General features: G+C 28.0%; 1 protein-coding gene across 3 annotated transcripts in view; it reads left to right on the top strand.

The window, feature by feature from the left end:
* The window catches only part of Picot (putative inorganic phosphate cotransporter protein picot), a 204,484-nt gene that overhangs the window by 163,995 nt on the left and 25,675 nt on the right, over positions 1-14,814 (top strand). Inside the window, exon 1 of one of the 3 annotated variants that reach the window (XM_014423572.3) lies at positions 4,893-5,093. The exons of the other annotated variants lie outside the window; for them this stretch is intronic. Within the exon in view, the coding sequence (XP_014279058.1) occupies positions 5,012-5,093 (82 nt within the window). The 5' untranslated portion in view covers positions 4,893-5,011. Of the gene's footprint in view, positions 1-4,892; positions 5,094-14,814 lie in introns of those variants that run through there. 3 annotated transcript variants of the gene reach the window in all.

Below are 14,814 nucleotides of genomic sequence, written 5' to 3'. Positions count from 1 at the left end.
ATCTTTATATATACACATGATCAGCTGATCTGCTCAGTCAGCTGACATCGAAGTACCAGCTGACTGTAACTTATATATATATATATATATATACGTATTTATGCATACTTAAGTATAGTTTAAACAGGAAATCCTTTGGAAAGGGTTAAGTCATGACTTCTCAGGATATCCTCAGAGACTTTAACGTTCTATTTCCCTTATTCAAATATATTTTTTTATTTCAGCTCGAAAATTATTGGAAGCATGTAAAAAAGAATATTTTTTTTCGTTTAACTTTATTAAATCTATACTTTTGATGTATTTTAAGGCTATAATTTTTAAAAAATTTTATCGTTTTAGTCTACGATTAAGTACTTTTCTTTACGATACAGTAATTAAAAGAATTTAGTCATTGTTTTTGGGGTCAGCAATTAAATATTTGAAACGGTAGTACTGGTGAATAATGTATTGTTGTTGCCTAATTAAATAATTACCATCTTTTTATAAGTTGTGTTTTATTATGTCTAAATGTCTAATTTAAATTGTGTTTATAATCTATATAAACTAAATCCCTTTTGTTAAATTGTTCTTTTACTAAAATGACTCAGATGTATGATATTTAATTTAATTAAATAAAAATTGGTTTTGATTAAATTAATTGATTCATGGTATATATTATTGAATATTCAAAGCCTCAATTGAAGAAAAAGTAAAGAATCAATAAAAAATATTTTTTTAATATATACTATTACGTTGAAAAATTTAAAAATAAATTTTTATTCTATCTATTTATTAGATAATTCTTAAACCCTATTTTATTCTCACTACTTACCTACTATGTTAATTTTGTGTAGATAGTTTTTTAATTTCTTTGTTCTTGTTTAAAGGCGTAAAACCTTTTGATCAACACCTATTGTTTGTTATATTTATAAAGTTTGATCCATATCATAAAAATAATGCACACACACGTACACAGTTTTTTAATTTTATTTTTTAGTTATGCAATTTTTGTGAAAAAAATGGAGTTTTACAAAAAAAACACGATGTAAAAAAAATATCTGAAAAAAGAGTCCAGACGTGTCATTTTAAGGTACATCACAATGAGCTCTACAAATTTTCTTTAATTAGCAATGTCATTCTTGAAATCAAATATTGTGTTGTGGTTTTAATTGCACCATGTTATATCAAGTAGCCTAAATGGAAAATCTCTGTAACACAACACATATTTCAACATCCTACCGTTATTAAGTGGGGATACTCAAAACATGTATCCATTAATGTATTATTTACATTAGCATTTCGAAATTTAATCTGTATGTTAATTTTTCTTTTTGAAATTATAAATGATTATAGTTTATGTTAGTTTTGCTTTTCATCGTTTGATAATAATTTAGTTAATTTTTTAATTGGACGATTTATGTCTTCACAGTAGTCGTGTATAGATAGTAACAATTTTAAATTTTATGATAGATCCTTATTCTTCATTATTTTTTGTATCTATTTTTTTTTGTACAAAATAACTTTGGCCACGTTCCACAACGAGTTATAAAAAGGCTATGTCAAGGTTCCTGTAGAGAAATGTAATAAAATTCTTCATTATTTTCAGTCTTAAAAATAATTACAAAAATCAATAATAGTAATAGTGCGATATAATTGACCGTAGATACAATATAACGAATATAAGAAGATATAAAATAAAAAATATAATTAGTTACGGGGTATGATTAGTTAAAAACACCATTAACATGTTGAGGCGTGGGATCACCGATTAATAAAACGTTTTTGAAAATACTAGGTTGAAATGTATAAGAAACATTTCCGAGTATAAATGTCTGTAGGAGCCGAGAAAATTATTTTATAATTAGAAATTGTTTATATTATTGTACACCGGCGTTGATGGTAATTAAATATCAATCGTATTGTTTTTTTCGTGTAGAATTAGAACAAAAGATTATTGATCGTATAATTGAGTTTCTGTGTGTAATTAATTACAAAAACCAAAAATACCTTTATATAAAGTATATCTAAAAGAGCCTTTTTAGAAAAAATAATGTCACATTCAATTAAGCGTATTTACGAATTTCAAATAAATCAAAAAATGGATATTTTTGGAGAATATATATTTTTTCTGATGTCAGGAAGTAAATTCATCTTTCCTGATTATTCAAATCCAGCGTAACTACAACTGTTGTAATTAACAAAGCTGAATTTTCACTTTTATAATCCATATCAATATATTTTGAATATATTGTATTATGTAAAATGTATTTCAAATATATTGTATTATAAAATATACAATATATTTTAAATTTGGATCCCTTTATAGCGGAGAAAAAGCAGTTAAATTAAAAAAATATCAAACTTTTTATTTTATATCTCCGGTTCTAATTTGTCCATTGTACAGGTCCGGTTTGTACCATTTATAAGTTTGGATTTTTAGGAAAATTCGTATTTAAGAGTTTAAAGAGAAGCTAAAACCACATTTAAAATTATACTTTTGATCTACTTAATTAGAAGTGACTTTTGTTTTTTGTGATTATTAATACTGTTAAAATCATTTAATACGATCTTGTCATCGACTGCTATATTATAACCATTAAATACATGCAGAGTAAAGCTATGCAATGATATAAAAAATTTCTAAACATATATAAAATATTTATTTTTTTTCGGCTCCTCATGCGCGTTGGCAAGAACCATGGGACACGCGTCAAACATTTTTCGAACCTAGTATCACCAAAAAAAGTTTCATTGAAAACGGTGATTCTACGTGCGTATTCCTTTATAAAGAAAACTTCACTATGCCGAAGTTTTGGGCTAAATTTTAGGCCTCCATCAGGGCTAAGCACAAACAAAATGACAATCATTATAGAGGAGAATATAATAAGTAAGAAATATAATTAAACAATAGTTTAACTAGAGAATATCTTTTAAAAAAAAATTAATAAGGAAAGAAACCGGTATCTGAAAGAAATGTAGTATGGTGATAAGGAAGGAAAAGACAACTAACATTATTCCTAATAGTTTTGCTTTAAATTCTGTTTTAGCTATTATCTTCTTGCTTTGGTACGTTGCACAGATGAATATTTGAAATTTATAGGAAAAAATTGGCTCAAATTAAATAAGTTTTACTTTTTTGTGTGCTCTCCACTTACCACACACTTAACTAATTACTCCATAGATAAAGTAGTAATATAAAAAATGTATACTCTACTGGAGAATCGCTATTAAAAATTTCATTGAAATTGTTATATTACAGAAGTTATATTTTCGTATGATTATTCAATTTTCTAGAGAGTCAATATTATATGTCTATCTAAATTAATGGTAACTGATCTTTCAATAAATGGTCTAATAAATCATACTTGACAGTGTTGTTACTGTACATACACGCGCGCGGTATATATATTGATAACATGCACAGTGTTGCTAAGTACATTTCAACTAACTTTACAAACGATATAATTCTTCATGTTCTCTCTTTTAGGGAAATTACAAGTTTTCAATTTTTTTTTTTTTTTAATAGTTATATTAAAAAAGTAATTGAAATGTTTGTAATTTTCCTAATAGAGAGTACCTATATTGTTTATAAAGTTAGTGGTTATTATATATGATTATTGATGACAATTTAATGATTGTTGAACCTTAAGATAATTAAATTAAAAAATACATATGTATGTAGGTGTGTGTAGAGTTTTTTGTTTAATAAAAAATTAAATGAATTTTATTAATTGAATAATAATATAAATAATAGTGACTTTGTCTATTTTTAATTTTTTTTAATTAGTTTTTTATGGAAATATTTACTATTAATTTCTTATCCTTGAGGTTTACAGATAATAATTATTGAGAGTCAGATTGTCCTTAATTAACTGTATTGTAGTATTGTATTGAGTAGTATGTTTCATACTGTAAAATTATTGTAAAGTACATGTTTGTATATCATATAACTTGTGTTTTTTTAATACACGTTGACTAATTTAATAAATAACTAATTTAATTATTTAAAATAATTAGCAATAAGTCCTATTATTGAAGTTAATTTCCAACTGTCATTTTTGTAATGTGTGTGATTTGTTTATAACTTTACGTAAAAAATTCAGATATTACATTCAATATTGGTGGTTTCAGTTATTTATAAGTCTGTCTCTTGTGTTATATTGTAGGTACATAATTATTTAAATTTAATGTTTATCACATTCAGTGTTAACTTAAAGTTAGTTAAAATCTAAGTCGTTATCGAATATATGGTTTTTGATACATTTATTACGTTTTTATTGTTTTATTTATTTTTTTACTATATATCTAACTTACTTAGGAATTACATTTTTTATCTTTATTTCTTTTCTGTTCTTTTTGTAATTTTTTGGTAACTTGAAAATTGGTTTAAAATGCAATATGATATTAAGTGTAATTATTATTAGGAAGTGCATTAACATTTTATGATCAATATCGATATTATTTTGTACATATTTTTTTTCATTACTTTTCTTTAGTAATGCTTTAGTTTTTATTATTAAAAAAAAAAGGTGATATATTTTTAAAATGTCTCCTGAAGATGTATAATCGGCTTACTTTAATCGATTAGACTAACCAAACAGAAAGAAATAAGAAGAAAACAAAGAATAGTACATACCTTCCTGGACTGTTCGTTTTAAAGTTAATTGGTGTTGAATAATCACTCCCTTTCCAGTTTTAAAGATAGGCCATAGAACACACACATACCTTATCCTCAGCCCTCCTGGGCATCCCATTTCTAAGAACGGAAAGGGCTCTGCCTTAATGAGATAAAGGAGTATAAAAAGTGCCGGTATCGGAGCGAGTGAAGGAAGGACACATCGACTTGGAGGATCGACAGCAGACTCGATACATCGAACCCCCCTCCACCTTCCCGGGACCGGGACGAGGGCCCAGTGTGATCCCGATGGGAGTGTGTGAGGACGGCGGGACTGCCTTATCAGTTGCCTGATAACAGAGTTGCATAAGTGCTAGCATTCGATCCTTTGCGATCAGTAGCGATCAGCCGCGCGCAATGCCGACGACCAACGGAACTACCAAGCACGTTTTGGTCTGGGACCAGCCAGGAGCAGAGCAGAAGGCACCAAAGAAAAAAGGTAACAGCATGCAACCTACTCCTTGTGTCTTGTCGTTCAGTGTGTCTATACTTTAGATTTTTACTATAATACTTGATAATTATACAATTATTATTCGTGTACCTTTCATGTATAAGTATATGTACATGAATGAGCCTGGTATAGGACTGACAAAGTACGGGAAGGTCAACCTGGGTCTAATGTAGACCGACCACATGGCTCTTGTAACCTTAGCAGTTGTCATGGCGACCGCGCTAGTATTACATCAAAAAGCCGTCTCGTGTCTTACTATATATGTATATGCTTATCCTGTATCATATTAACATTAACATAGTCTACATTTACGTACTGAAGATTATTGTAAAAAAAAAATCGATATCAATATCGATTGTATTTCATTCATTTACACATTCCTTGAATCTGATATCAGTAAATGCTAGATTAACAGTGAAATATATTCCCCTATCAGTGAATTGTAGAAACCTACTATAAAAAAACAAAACAATAGTTCATCAACATTTATATAATTTTTTTTTAATTTATATTTTTCCTATTATTAATTTCCTGTCGTATGAGCACATAATACTGGTTTAATTTATTTAATAATATTTTGATATTTCTTAAGTCTCAAGCGAGCGTTCCAAATAGTAGAACGCTGTAAATAGTCTTGTTAAATTACAAAAACGTCCCTGATTAACTGCATTGTCATGTTAACATGGTAATGAACTGGTCTTTAGTTCTAGTAATTTTACATCATTTTCGTCTTGGTAAAGTTCTTAAAAGTTGTATTTTTTAAATTAAAACAAAAAGTTTTTTATGTTGGTTTTTTATCTCCATTCTGATATCAACAGTATAAGAAAAAAAAATAGTATCTTTTTAAATCTGTTTTAGGTTTAAAAAAAATCATGAGAAATTAGATGATATAACTATAAAATTTCTTTAAAATTCCAGTTCAATAAAGGGAGTGCATTGAACCATTTAATTCATCCCGTTTTAACCTAATGAAAGAATTGCATCATTTTTAATTTATTTTTTCAGTTTTCTTTCGGTACAAAGGTTAAAATCAGCGTCATTTTTCGACGAAATTTTAAGTGCATCTGATATTTTTCAAATTTGTTGGATTCCAAGCGTCTTTTTAAATTCAAACATTAATACTTTGTCTGCATTTAAATGTGGAGGTATGGCTGAAGTTTTTGAATGTAATAAAAGAATAAAATTTTTGTTGCTAAAATAGCATTATTTTTTTTTAAATAGCTTTAAAAATTAAATATTTTATTAATTTTTTTTGGAACATGCATAAAACTCCAAAAAAATAAAAAAATTAAATTTGTCCATGTATGTATCTTTAGATTTAGTGCAGTTACTTATAAACCCATCCACTTACAAATAACATTAATTGTGTTAAGAAAACTATTAAAATATATATAATATTTTTTATATTTCTTCCGTAATAAAACAAATTATTTTACTCTTTACCTAAGAATTAATGAGTCATTCAGTACCAATAAAAAAATTAAATTTTAATTTTCTTCTACATTAATAGAAAAGTGAATTAGAATTTAATTTTCAGGTACATAAGAAAATAATTATTTGGATATAATATTTTATTTTATTGATATGCAAATATCATTGGAAAATTTACATTGTTCCATTTCTATAACCTTGAACCTTGTCGCCATGGCAACCATTAAGTATATTTTAGACAACATAACCATATATATTTAAATTATTTTAATTTCTGAAGTCTTATAGTTATAAATATTATACTAATCTATTGAAAGCAATATATTTTTATTTATTTAATGAATTGAATAGAATATTTTTAAATAGAATTAAAAATACCATAGATGGTTGCTCTCCGAAAAAAAAATAGATAAAGTGCATAAATGGGGGCGGGGTCTCTTGCCCTGAAAATGCAATTACTTTTTATTATTCCAGGACGAAATGAATTTTTTTTTGTTATTTAAAGCTTATCTAATCTGAAGAAAAAAAAGTTTAACTTCATCTAAATATTGAGTATTGTCTTTTCTCGTCCTTCAGAAAAATATCAGATATGATTCGGACAAAATGAGAAATATTAATAATTTACGCCGTCTCGGTTTATAAAAATTTTAAATATAATGAATAATAAGAATTTTCATTACTCAAGCATACTAAGCTTGTTATTCACAATTGATTTTGGTTAAAATCGGCAACATTTGTGCAGTTTACAATTCGTCATTTGTGTAATGACGGATATCCGTTGGAAAAAATCGATTAAAACCTGTGAGGTTTCCTCTTCCTGATAATTTGGCGTGAATCTCTGATGAGTATTTATCACGTGAATCCGCAACATTCAAATTTAAATCGGCTTCGTAGAAGGTTCATTTTTACCATTCAGGATATTCGCTTGCTTTTTAGGATTTTTGTTGGTATGCACAAATTTGCATTGTTTGCTTTTATCGATTTTTTTATTGCGTCGTCTGTTTGTCTAGAAACAATATGTATTTTAGATTATGATCTCTTTTCTGTTAATACAAAAAATTGTATTGTGTATCCCACTGCATTTTTAGTGAAGGTACATATCTATTTCGTTAATACAACTTTGATAATTTTTTTATTTGAGATGGTCGAGATTGATTTCGTTCCAAGATTGCTTTGGATTTTGATGAAATAAGAAAAGTAGTTCCTCTCAGCTATGTTGAACTGAGTTGGTATGTAGTTGGTCAAATAGCAATAATTGAGTATCTAAAATCGAAATCTTATTGAATATAGAAGTTATTGTTAGCTCTCATACTTTTCATGGACATTAGAACTACAACTCAATAAATAAGTTTCTTATATAACTTAAACTCATGTTATAAATGTACAATGTAACAACTATTCACTGTACTACTAACATATGTAACTAAAACTCACTGTGTTAGAGAACTTGTCTTATAATTCGGAAAGAAATTAATTTATTAAATATTGGCAAAGATTGGACTTTATTATTGGATAAGAAGGGTCCAATTACATTCTCCACTTTTATAGTAATATTGAAAAAAGGTGATTTAAACTTAACAAGGTTGTTCAATGTATTTTAAATGATTTTCAAAAACTATTTAAATTATAGGTTTTTTGGTTTACTGTAAAATTTGCTTTAGTCGAGAATGTGTGTGTGTCATAATTAGATCCTTCTTCATTAAAGGAGATTTTGTTTTCCTTCATGACAATTAAAAATTTTATTTCCCTTTACTTCTGCTTTTTGTTCATTGAACTTTTTTTTAAATTGACCACTTCTATATTGCATTCCCTATTTCTGACATGTTCTTCATACGTCAATCTGTTCTGACCAAATGACTGGACAATTTGCTCGTCAGACGCCACTGAGCCAGATTGCTTCCTCTTTATATCTTATTGGCCGAAATGATATTTTTAGAAGCTTCTCATTGGTGGAAGAACGTTTGGCCTTCTGTTCTTGAACTCTTCACCGGCGACTTCTGACCAATTGAATTACTCAGCGGGTTTGAACTGTTCCTAAATTGCCTCTTAACTGCATCTCATTGCTCAACAGATTCCTCGCCTTTGGCAATTGTCTTTATTGTAATTGATCTTTGTCGTTACACTAATTCAATGTAAGAACCGTAGTTTAGGAATGTTTTCTACTTATATTGAATATTATGATTTAGAAAATGAATCAGGGCTTTAATGTCCTTATAGAATCGGTAACTGCAGTGTTTTAAAAATGGTTTGTAGCATTGTATAGTATTTAGCTACGTCTTTAGTCAATTCGCTACGCAGTTACTCTTTATTTAGTGTAACCGGTTCTTTAACTGTTCTCCTGAAACAATTGGCGAGTAAGGAACTTTTAATTTATAGAACTATTATGGCATATTTATTCATTTCTCAAGGAAGATGTCAATGAATCGATGTTTGAACAATAAAAGTTCATCTTATTTTAATTCATTTCGCAATCTTAATTAATCTGTAATACCTTCAAATCAAGAAAAATCAACAATACAGTTTTAATACTACAAAAAAAAATTATAAATACAAAAAATATTTTATAGACATCTCGCTTCAGCTAACATTTTATAGGAGGGGTACATTTATTTCTGTTTTCTGTATTCTAGATTAATTTCAAGATGCCTCTAGAATGTTTTTTTTTTCTTCTCATGGTGTTAACTATTTTGATTTATTATTATTATTTATTTATTTTTTTTTTTTTTATGATGATATATTATTATGACAGTACACATTCTAGGAAGCTTGCCTTAGCTTAGGGAATGCACATATGCACCATCATATTCGTTTTCCATATTATTAAATCAAAACTTTTAATTGATGTCCATAAATTTGAAAGAGCGCCAGATTCTTTGGACGTCAGAGGAAAGGGGACTGGTTGCGTAGGAATTTTGGACATTGTTCAGGTCACGTGTCGTTTTATTTTTCTGAACGCAACAATCTTTTTGAGGATTATTAGGCCTCTTTAATTTTTGTCAATTTTTAACTTAAAGTTCTCTGAAATGGAATCTGTTATACTTGTACTTAAGAATGGAGAAGGTATAGTTCTGTTTATCGAACACAAACTAGATCCGACACTGCCCTTCAGAGTTCAATCGAGAGGTATAGTAAATTTATATTTTAAGGCCAAGGATAACTACGTGAATTTGTGAGAACTTAATAGAAAATGTATTTATATAAGAAAAATAGGCAGCAAATACCGCCTTGTACATTGACAAATAAATAATAGTATAAATAAAAATAAAATGGTCCAATAAAAATAGTATAATTTTTTACTATTTGAGTTTTTTTGACCGCTCCCGGACCATATTCCATTCAAATAATAGTATCGAAAAACGATAATTTGGTCAGGATCAAAAATTTTTCGTGCCAGCCAAATTTATTTCATAATAATACATTTCAGAAAAAGTTATCTATATTGACTCATCTATATACAACGTTCGTTATGCATATTCTTGAAAGGATGGTTAGAAAAATATGATGAAATTGCATTGTGCCTAATGAAAAGACGAGACATATGATTCAGTGTTTGTAAAATGGAATAATATCAGGAAACAAGACGTTTCATGGAATCTAACAATATCATAAGAAGTAGAAAAACTCCAAAAACACTTGAAAACTGAAAAAACAGGAAATTACTTTACAGTGAAAAGCAAATTTAGAGAAAGAAGAAAGTTGGAAGTACCTAATTTTTCGTTTTATCTAGTGTGATACCAGTCTGGGTCTATAAATGTTTTTACCGTTTTTGAAATTCGTTTTAACTATAAATTAAATAACAATACCTAGGCTATTTATTTCGAATTTGAAGAAATTTTATCTTAATTCAGTGTTGACTAATTGTTTGAACTATTATGATATTTGTTTTTTCTATTTGACGATTACACAGTATTACGTTTTAATTGATGCGGTGTAATCTTTATTTATGTCAAGGGTTTTACTCTAAATTTTCGTAAATGGTCAATGCGTGTTTTTTTTTTGGTTATATTTTATTATTTATTTTTTCTTATTGTTAAGGAAAGTTCTCATGGATTATTAGAATTATATTAGTAATATTTTTTTTTAACTTTATTTGCTGATTACAGTAAGAAAATATTATTATTATTATTGTATCCATAAATAATTCAATTCAATCATGATTATCAATTTTATATAATTTATTCATTTTTTTTCATCATATTCCAGAAAAGCCTGTTAGGACATTCATTATAAGTTATGAAATATTGAGGGAATTGATTGTTTTTTTATATATTCCTGGTTATTGCCTAGTTTGAATTGGAATAACCGAAATAGGTTAAGATTCGCCCTCCAAAAAAAAAAAAATAAATAAATAAAATAAAAAATAACGTTTCCGAGTAGATTAAATGAATAAGTATAGGAAAGTGGTAAAAATAGTATAAGTCGGAATTTCAGTATGTTCTACAGCTTTTAAAACACAACCTAGTTAGGTAAGCTCTCTAGATATATTCAAGAAACTATTAAAACAGATATTTATTATATATGTATGGTCTTTCAATTTGTTTTTGATTATTTGAATTTTCTCCTTCCTGCTTTGACGCACTTCCTTAACATCCCTTTGTTCCAATGACACGGTTTTATTACGACTGTTGCCAAACTTATCTGAGTAAATCCATTCAAAGACACAAGTTCATCAGGTCACCCGTGTACTGTTTATTGACGAACCTTAATTTATCTTTTTTATTAATTGGTTGTTTATTGCATCTCAGATCCGTCTATCTAATCTCCTATTTTGATATTTTTGCTTCCGCTTCGGTGTCGGGCTCCGAGTGTATTTTTGGAACGTCGCTCCAGCCAGTTTCCTATGACGTTAGAGTTAAATTCTTGGAGAGGTTTTAGAAAATATATCAGTCTCTTATTTTATATATTTTTAAAATTGTAGTTAGCTATGTATCTTCAGTTTCTTTTTTAAGAAATTTGAGATACTGGTAATAAGCATTTTTTTCAAAAAGTAACATATTACAGAATGTAATTTAATCTAATTAAAAATTACCAATAAAATAATAAAAATTCTCAACTTGGACTTACCTACTTGTTAATTGTGATCTTAGTTGTTTAGCTACACAATTAATATATATTATTATTAATATATTGTAACTTATTTTTTATGTTCATAGCTAATATTCATTGTTGTTTTCTTTGTATGAATACAAGTCTTACAAGTTTTTATCGGTATCTAAAGGACTATAACATATTTATATTTTTTTCTCTATTTTTAAATGATATTATCACGCTTAAATTAAAGAGGAAAATTAAATAAAACATGAAATATTCTGATTAAAGTTATGGAAAAAGTATCGGTGATTAAATTTAATTAAATAAATTAATGGAAAATAGGTGTGCCTTGTCAACCAACAACAACCTTTCGATTGGCTTAGAACTAGTAGATTAATGAAAGTAATTGATTTATTGTTAGGATAATTAGGAAAATAGCTTTGAATTGTAATTGTCATACCTATTAGATCCTGGAATTGGAGCAGTATTGGTAATTTGTTTTGTTGTTACTCCTATCAGGTGGTTGGTTATCGTTCAAATACTGACCGTTAGCAATATTTTCTTAATTAAGCATTGTTGTTTATTATTATTTAAATTATTCTTGTAATTAATATTCATACACTGCTAGTAAAAATTTAAGATCACCTCAATTAGTTGAAAAAATCTATAATTTTGAAATTGATAAAACGCAACTAAAATTTCTTTTTAAAAGAAACTTTAATACACAAAACATAAGTACATAAAATGATATAAAATAATACAATTTCATAGAAGCATACTTGAAATAATAAATTAACTTTAACTGGTGACCTGAAATTCACGGACATTACTAGTAGGGTGGCTAAAGTACTTAATTCCTTTTCTTTATTTATGCAATTAAAAATTAAATTAAAATCTTTACCGCTAAAACCCATGAAGGGTTATGAGTGCATACTTTGTAAGAGAGTACTGTTACTAGACAAACGGTTGTGCAAGGAAGTGATTTGGTCAGAATCGCGCACAACCGCCAGATTTTTACCAAATTAATAAGGGTCCCAATTTATGTGGCAGGATGGACCCCAGAATCCGCATAGTTGATTCACGGCTACAGTGTAACTTGGAGTTAGTACCATCGTGCTCCCTCAATTAAAAATTATATAATCATTAATCCTGTAATATACCGAATTTTAATTCACCTTAAATAGTTTTCATGAAATAATAATTAATGGCTGAAATCGGGATGTATTTTCACTAGACTAACGGTTGTGCAAGGAGGTGATTTGTTCAAAATTATGCTCCACTGCCAAATTTTCCCCCAGTTAAGAGTACCCACATTATATAGGTCCCCAACCCACAGGGCTGACTCAGGCCAACAGTAACTGAATAAATAATTATTCGAACCCGGGTTTTTGGATTAACTCGCTCAGTATCTTCTCTGCTCCCTAAATATTTTTTTAAATTATGAAATCGGTTAAATTATCTATGTGCAAGATTCATTTCAGGTGCATTTTTGTTTTGCGTAATAGCGTTGGTGGTCCTAAAATTTTAACCTGCAGTATACATATATAAATATAAATTGCAACTTTTGACGATAAACAATTAGTAATTTTCAGAAGTAATTGTTGGTAACCGTTACTTCATGTACGTTTTATCATAGTATTGTTTCACATAATGATTCTTAAGGCAATTTTATGGAAATATGCGCATATTTTCTTTCTTTTTTTTTTTTTTTTCTAAATCGTACTTTTTTTATAACTGTTGTTTAAGAAAATGAAGACAGGTAACTTTTATTAATTAAATCTCAATGTCAATTTTTTTATTAATTTTTCTAAGCATGGAATTTCATTTCATGGTCATATTTTTTTTTAAACTTTGCAGATTTCATTAAATTTCATTTGTTATTATAATTAACCTGATGAAATCTGAAACATTAATTTATTGCTATTAGGAATTTATGCTGTTGATTTTTTCCCCTTGAACTTGCTATGAAATTCTGATTTTGTACGGGTGTTACTTATAACTCCAAGGCTTCTGAGTGAATCATCGAGTCTACGACTTAATTGTTTGATAGAGCCAATTGTATCATTTATCAAGGGTATTTAGTGTGTAATTTTTTTTTCTTAATGAAACTGAAAATATCATGATTCTACTAAATGCATTGTTAAGTTTCAACCTATTTAGTTCATTTTTATGAGCAATAAATATTTTAATTACGTGAACCAGGTAACGAAATAAGGCATCAGCAAATAAACAAGCTATGTCTCAAGGATATCCTGCCGTCTATGCTGTAATGATTTAGTAACGTGTACAAAATATCGTATTTCAGATATGAAAATTATTTCGTTGTTCGTTGCGCAAATTTGTAATTTTGTCTGGGCAACTTGAAATATGATTAGCCAATATCAACAAACGGTTCTACGCTGTGTACTGTTTGCACTACTAATTCAAAGGGTAAAATTGTGACATTGTCGTAAACAGTTGAGTCATGTACTCAAAGGAAAAAAAAAAGTTTGAGGAAGGAGGTAGGGGTTTCCCTTTTACGTCAATATTAAAGATAAACTCGCATTCTTTTGATACAGGTTACTCGAAATCGTTCATTCATATTTAATTTATAATAAAAATATTAATGATTCGAAATTTACATGAAAAGATCTATTTGCTACCATTCATTGCCAAGTTCTGTATTCAAATCATTCATTGCTTTTTTTTGTGTGTGTTTTGTGTCACAATTAAGTATTTATTTTTCCTGAAATTGTGTATTCAGAAAATTATTCTAATTATATTATAATGAGATTCGTCCTTGCTCGTTGGTTTTATAAACGTAATTATATATTGAATTTGATATGTTATAGTGAAAGAGATACTTCTACAGTTCGTATAAGTAAATTTAATAATTTAAAACAATTATTATTAATTTATTTAGTGTAATTCACAACTGCACAAAATAATATAATAAGTAAATATGTTGTATGTTTCATATACACTTGAAAATCTTGGAAAGGAACCACCCATCGGTGGTACTTCAAACTTTAATTTAAATTAGAAGGTCCCCTGGGCATCTTCTTTTCAGACGCCTCGGAGGATTATCAGGGGTTGTTAAGGATGAGAGATTAAGAATTAATGGGTTACGATGCGTAAGGAGTTTGGAATGAAAAGACGCATATCTGTCTTGGGCCAATTCTGCAACGAATGGGATGTTAAGGTCTTTGTGAATGAGTTTATTTGTGACGTAATAAGGAGCATCAAGGATTTTACGTAGGATTTTGGA

The sequence above is a fragment of the Halyomorpha halys genome, unplaced genomic scaffold (genome assembly GCF_000696795.3).
Source record: "Halyomorpha halys isolate HHAL.00 unplaced genomic scaffold, Hhal_1.1 Scaffold432.1, whole genome shotgun sequence".
In the NCBI taxonomy this organism is placed as follows: Eukaryota; Metazoa; Arthropoda; class Insecta; order Hemiptera; family Pentatomidae; genus Halyomorpha; species Halyomorpha halys.
The sequence above is the reverse complement of the archived record's forward strand: the minus strand, read 5'-3'. Positions and strand labels throughout refer to the sequence as shown.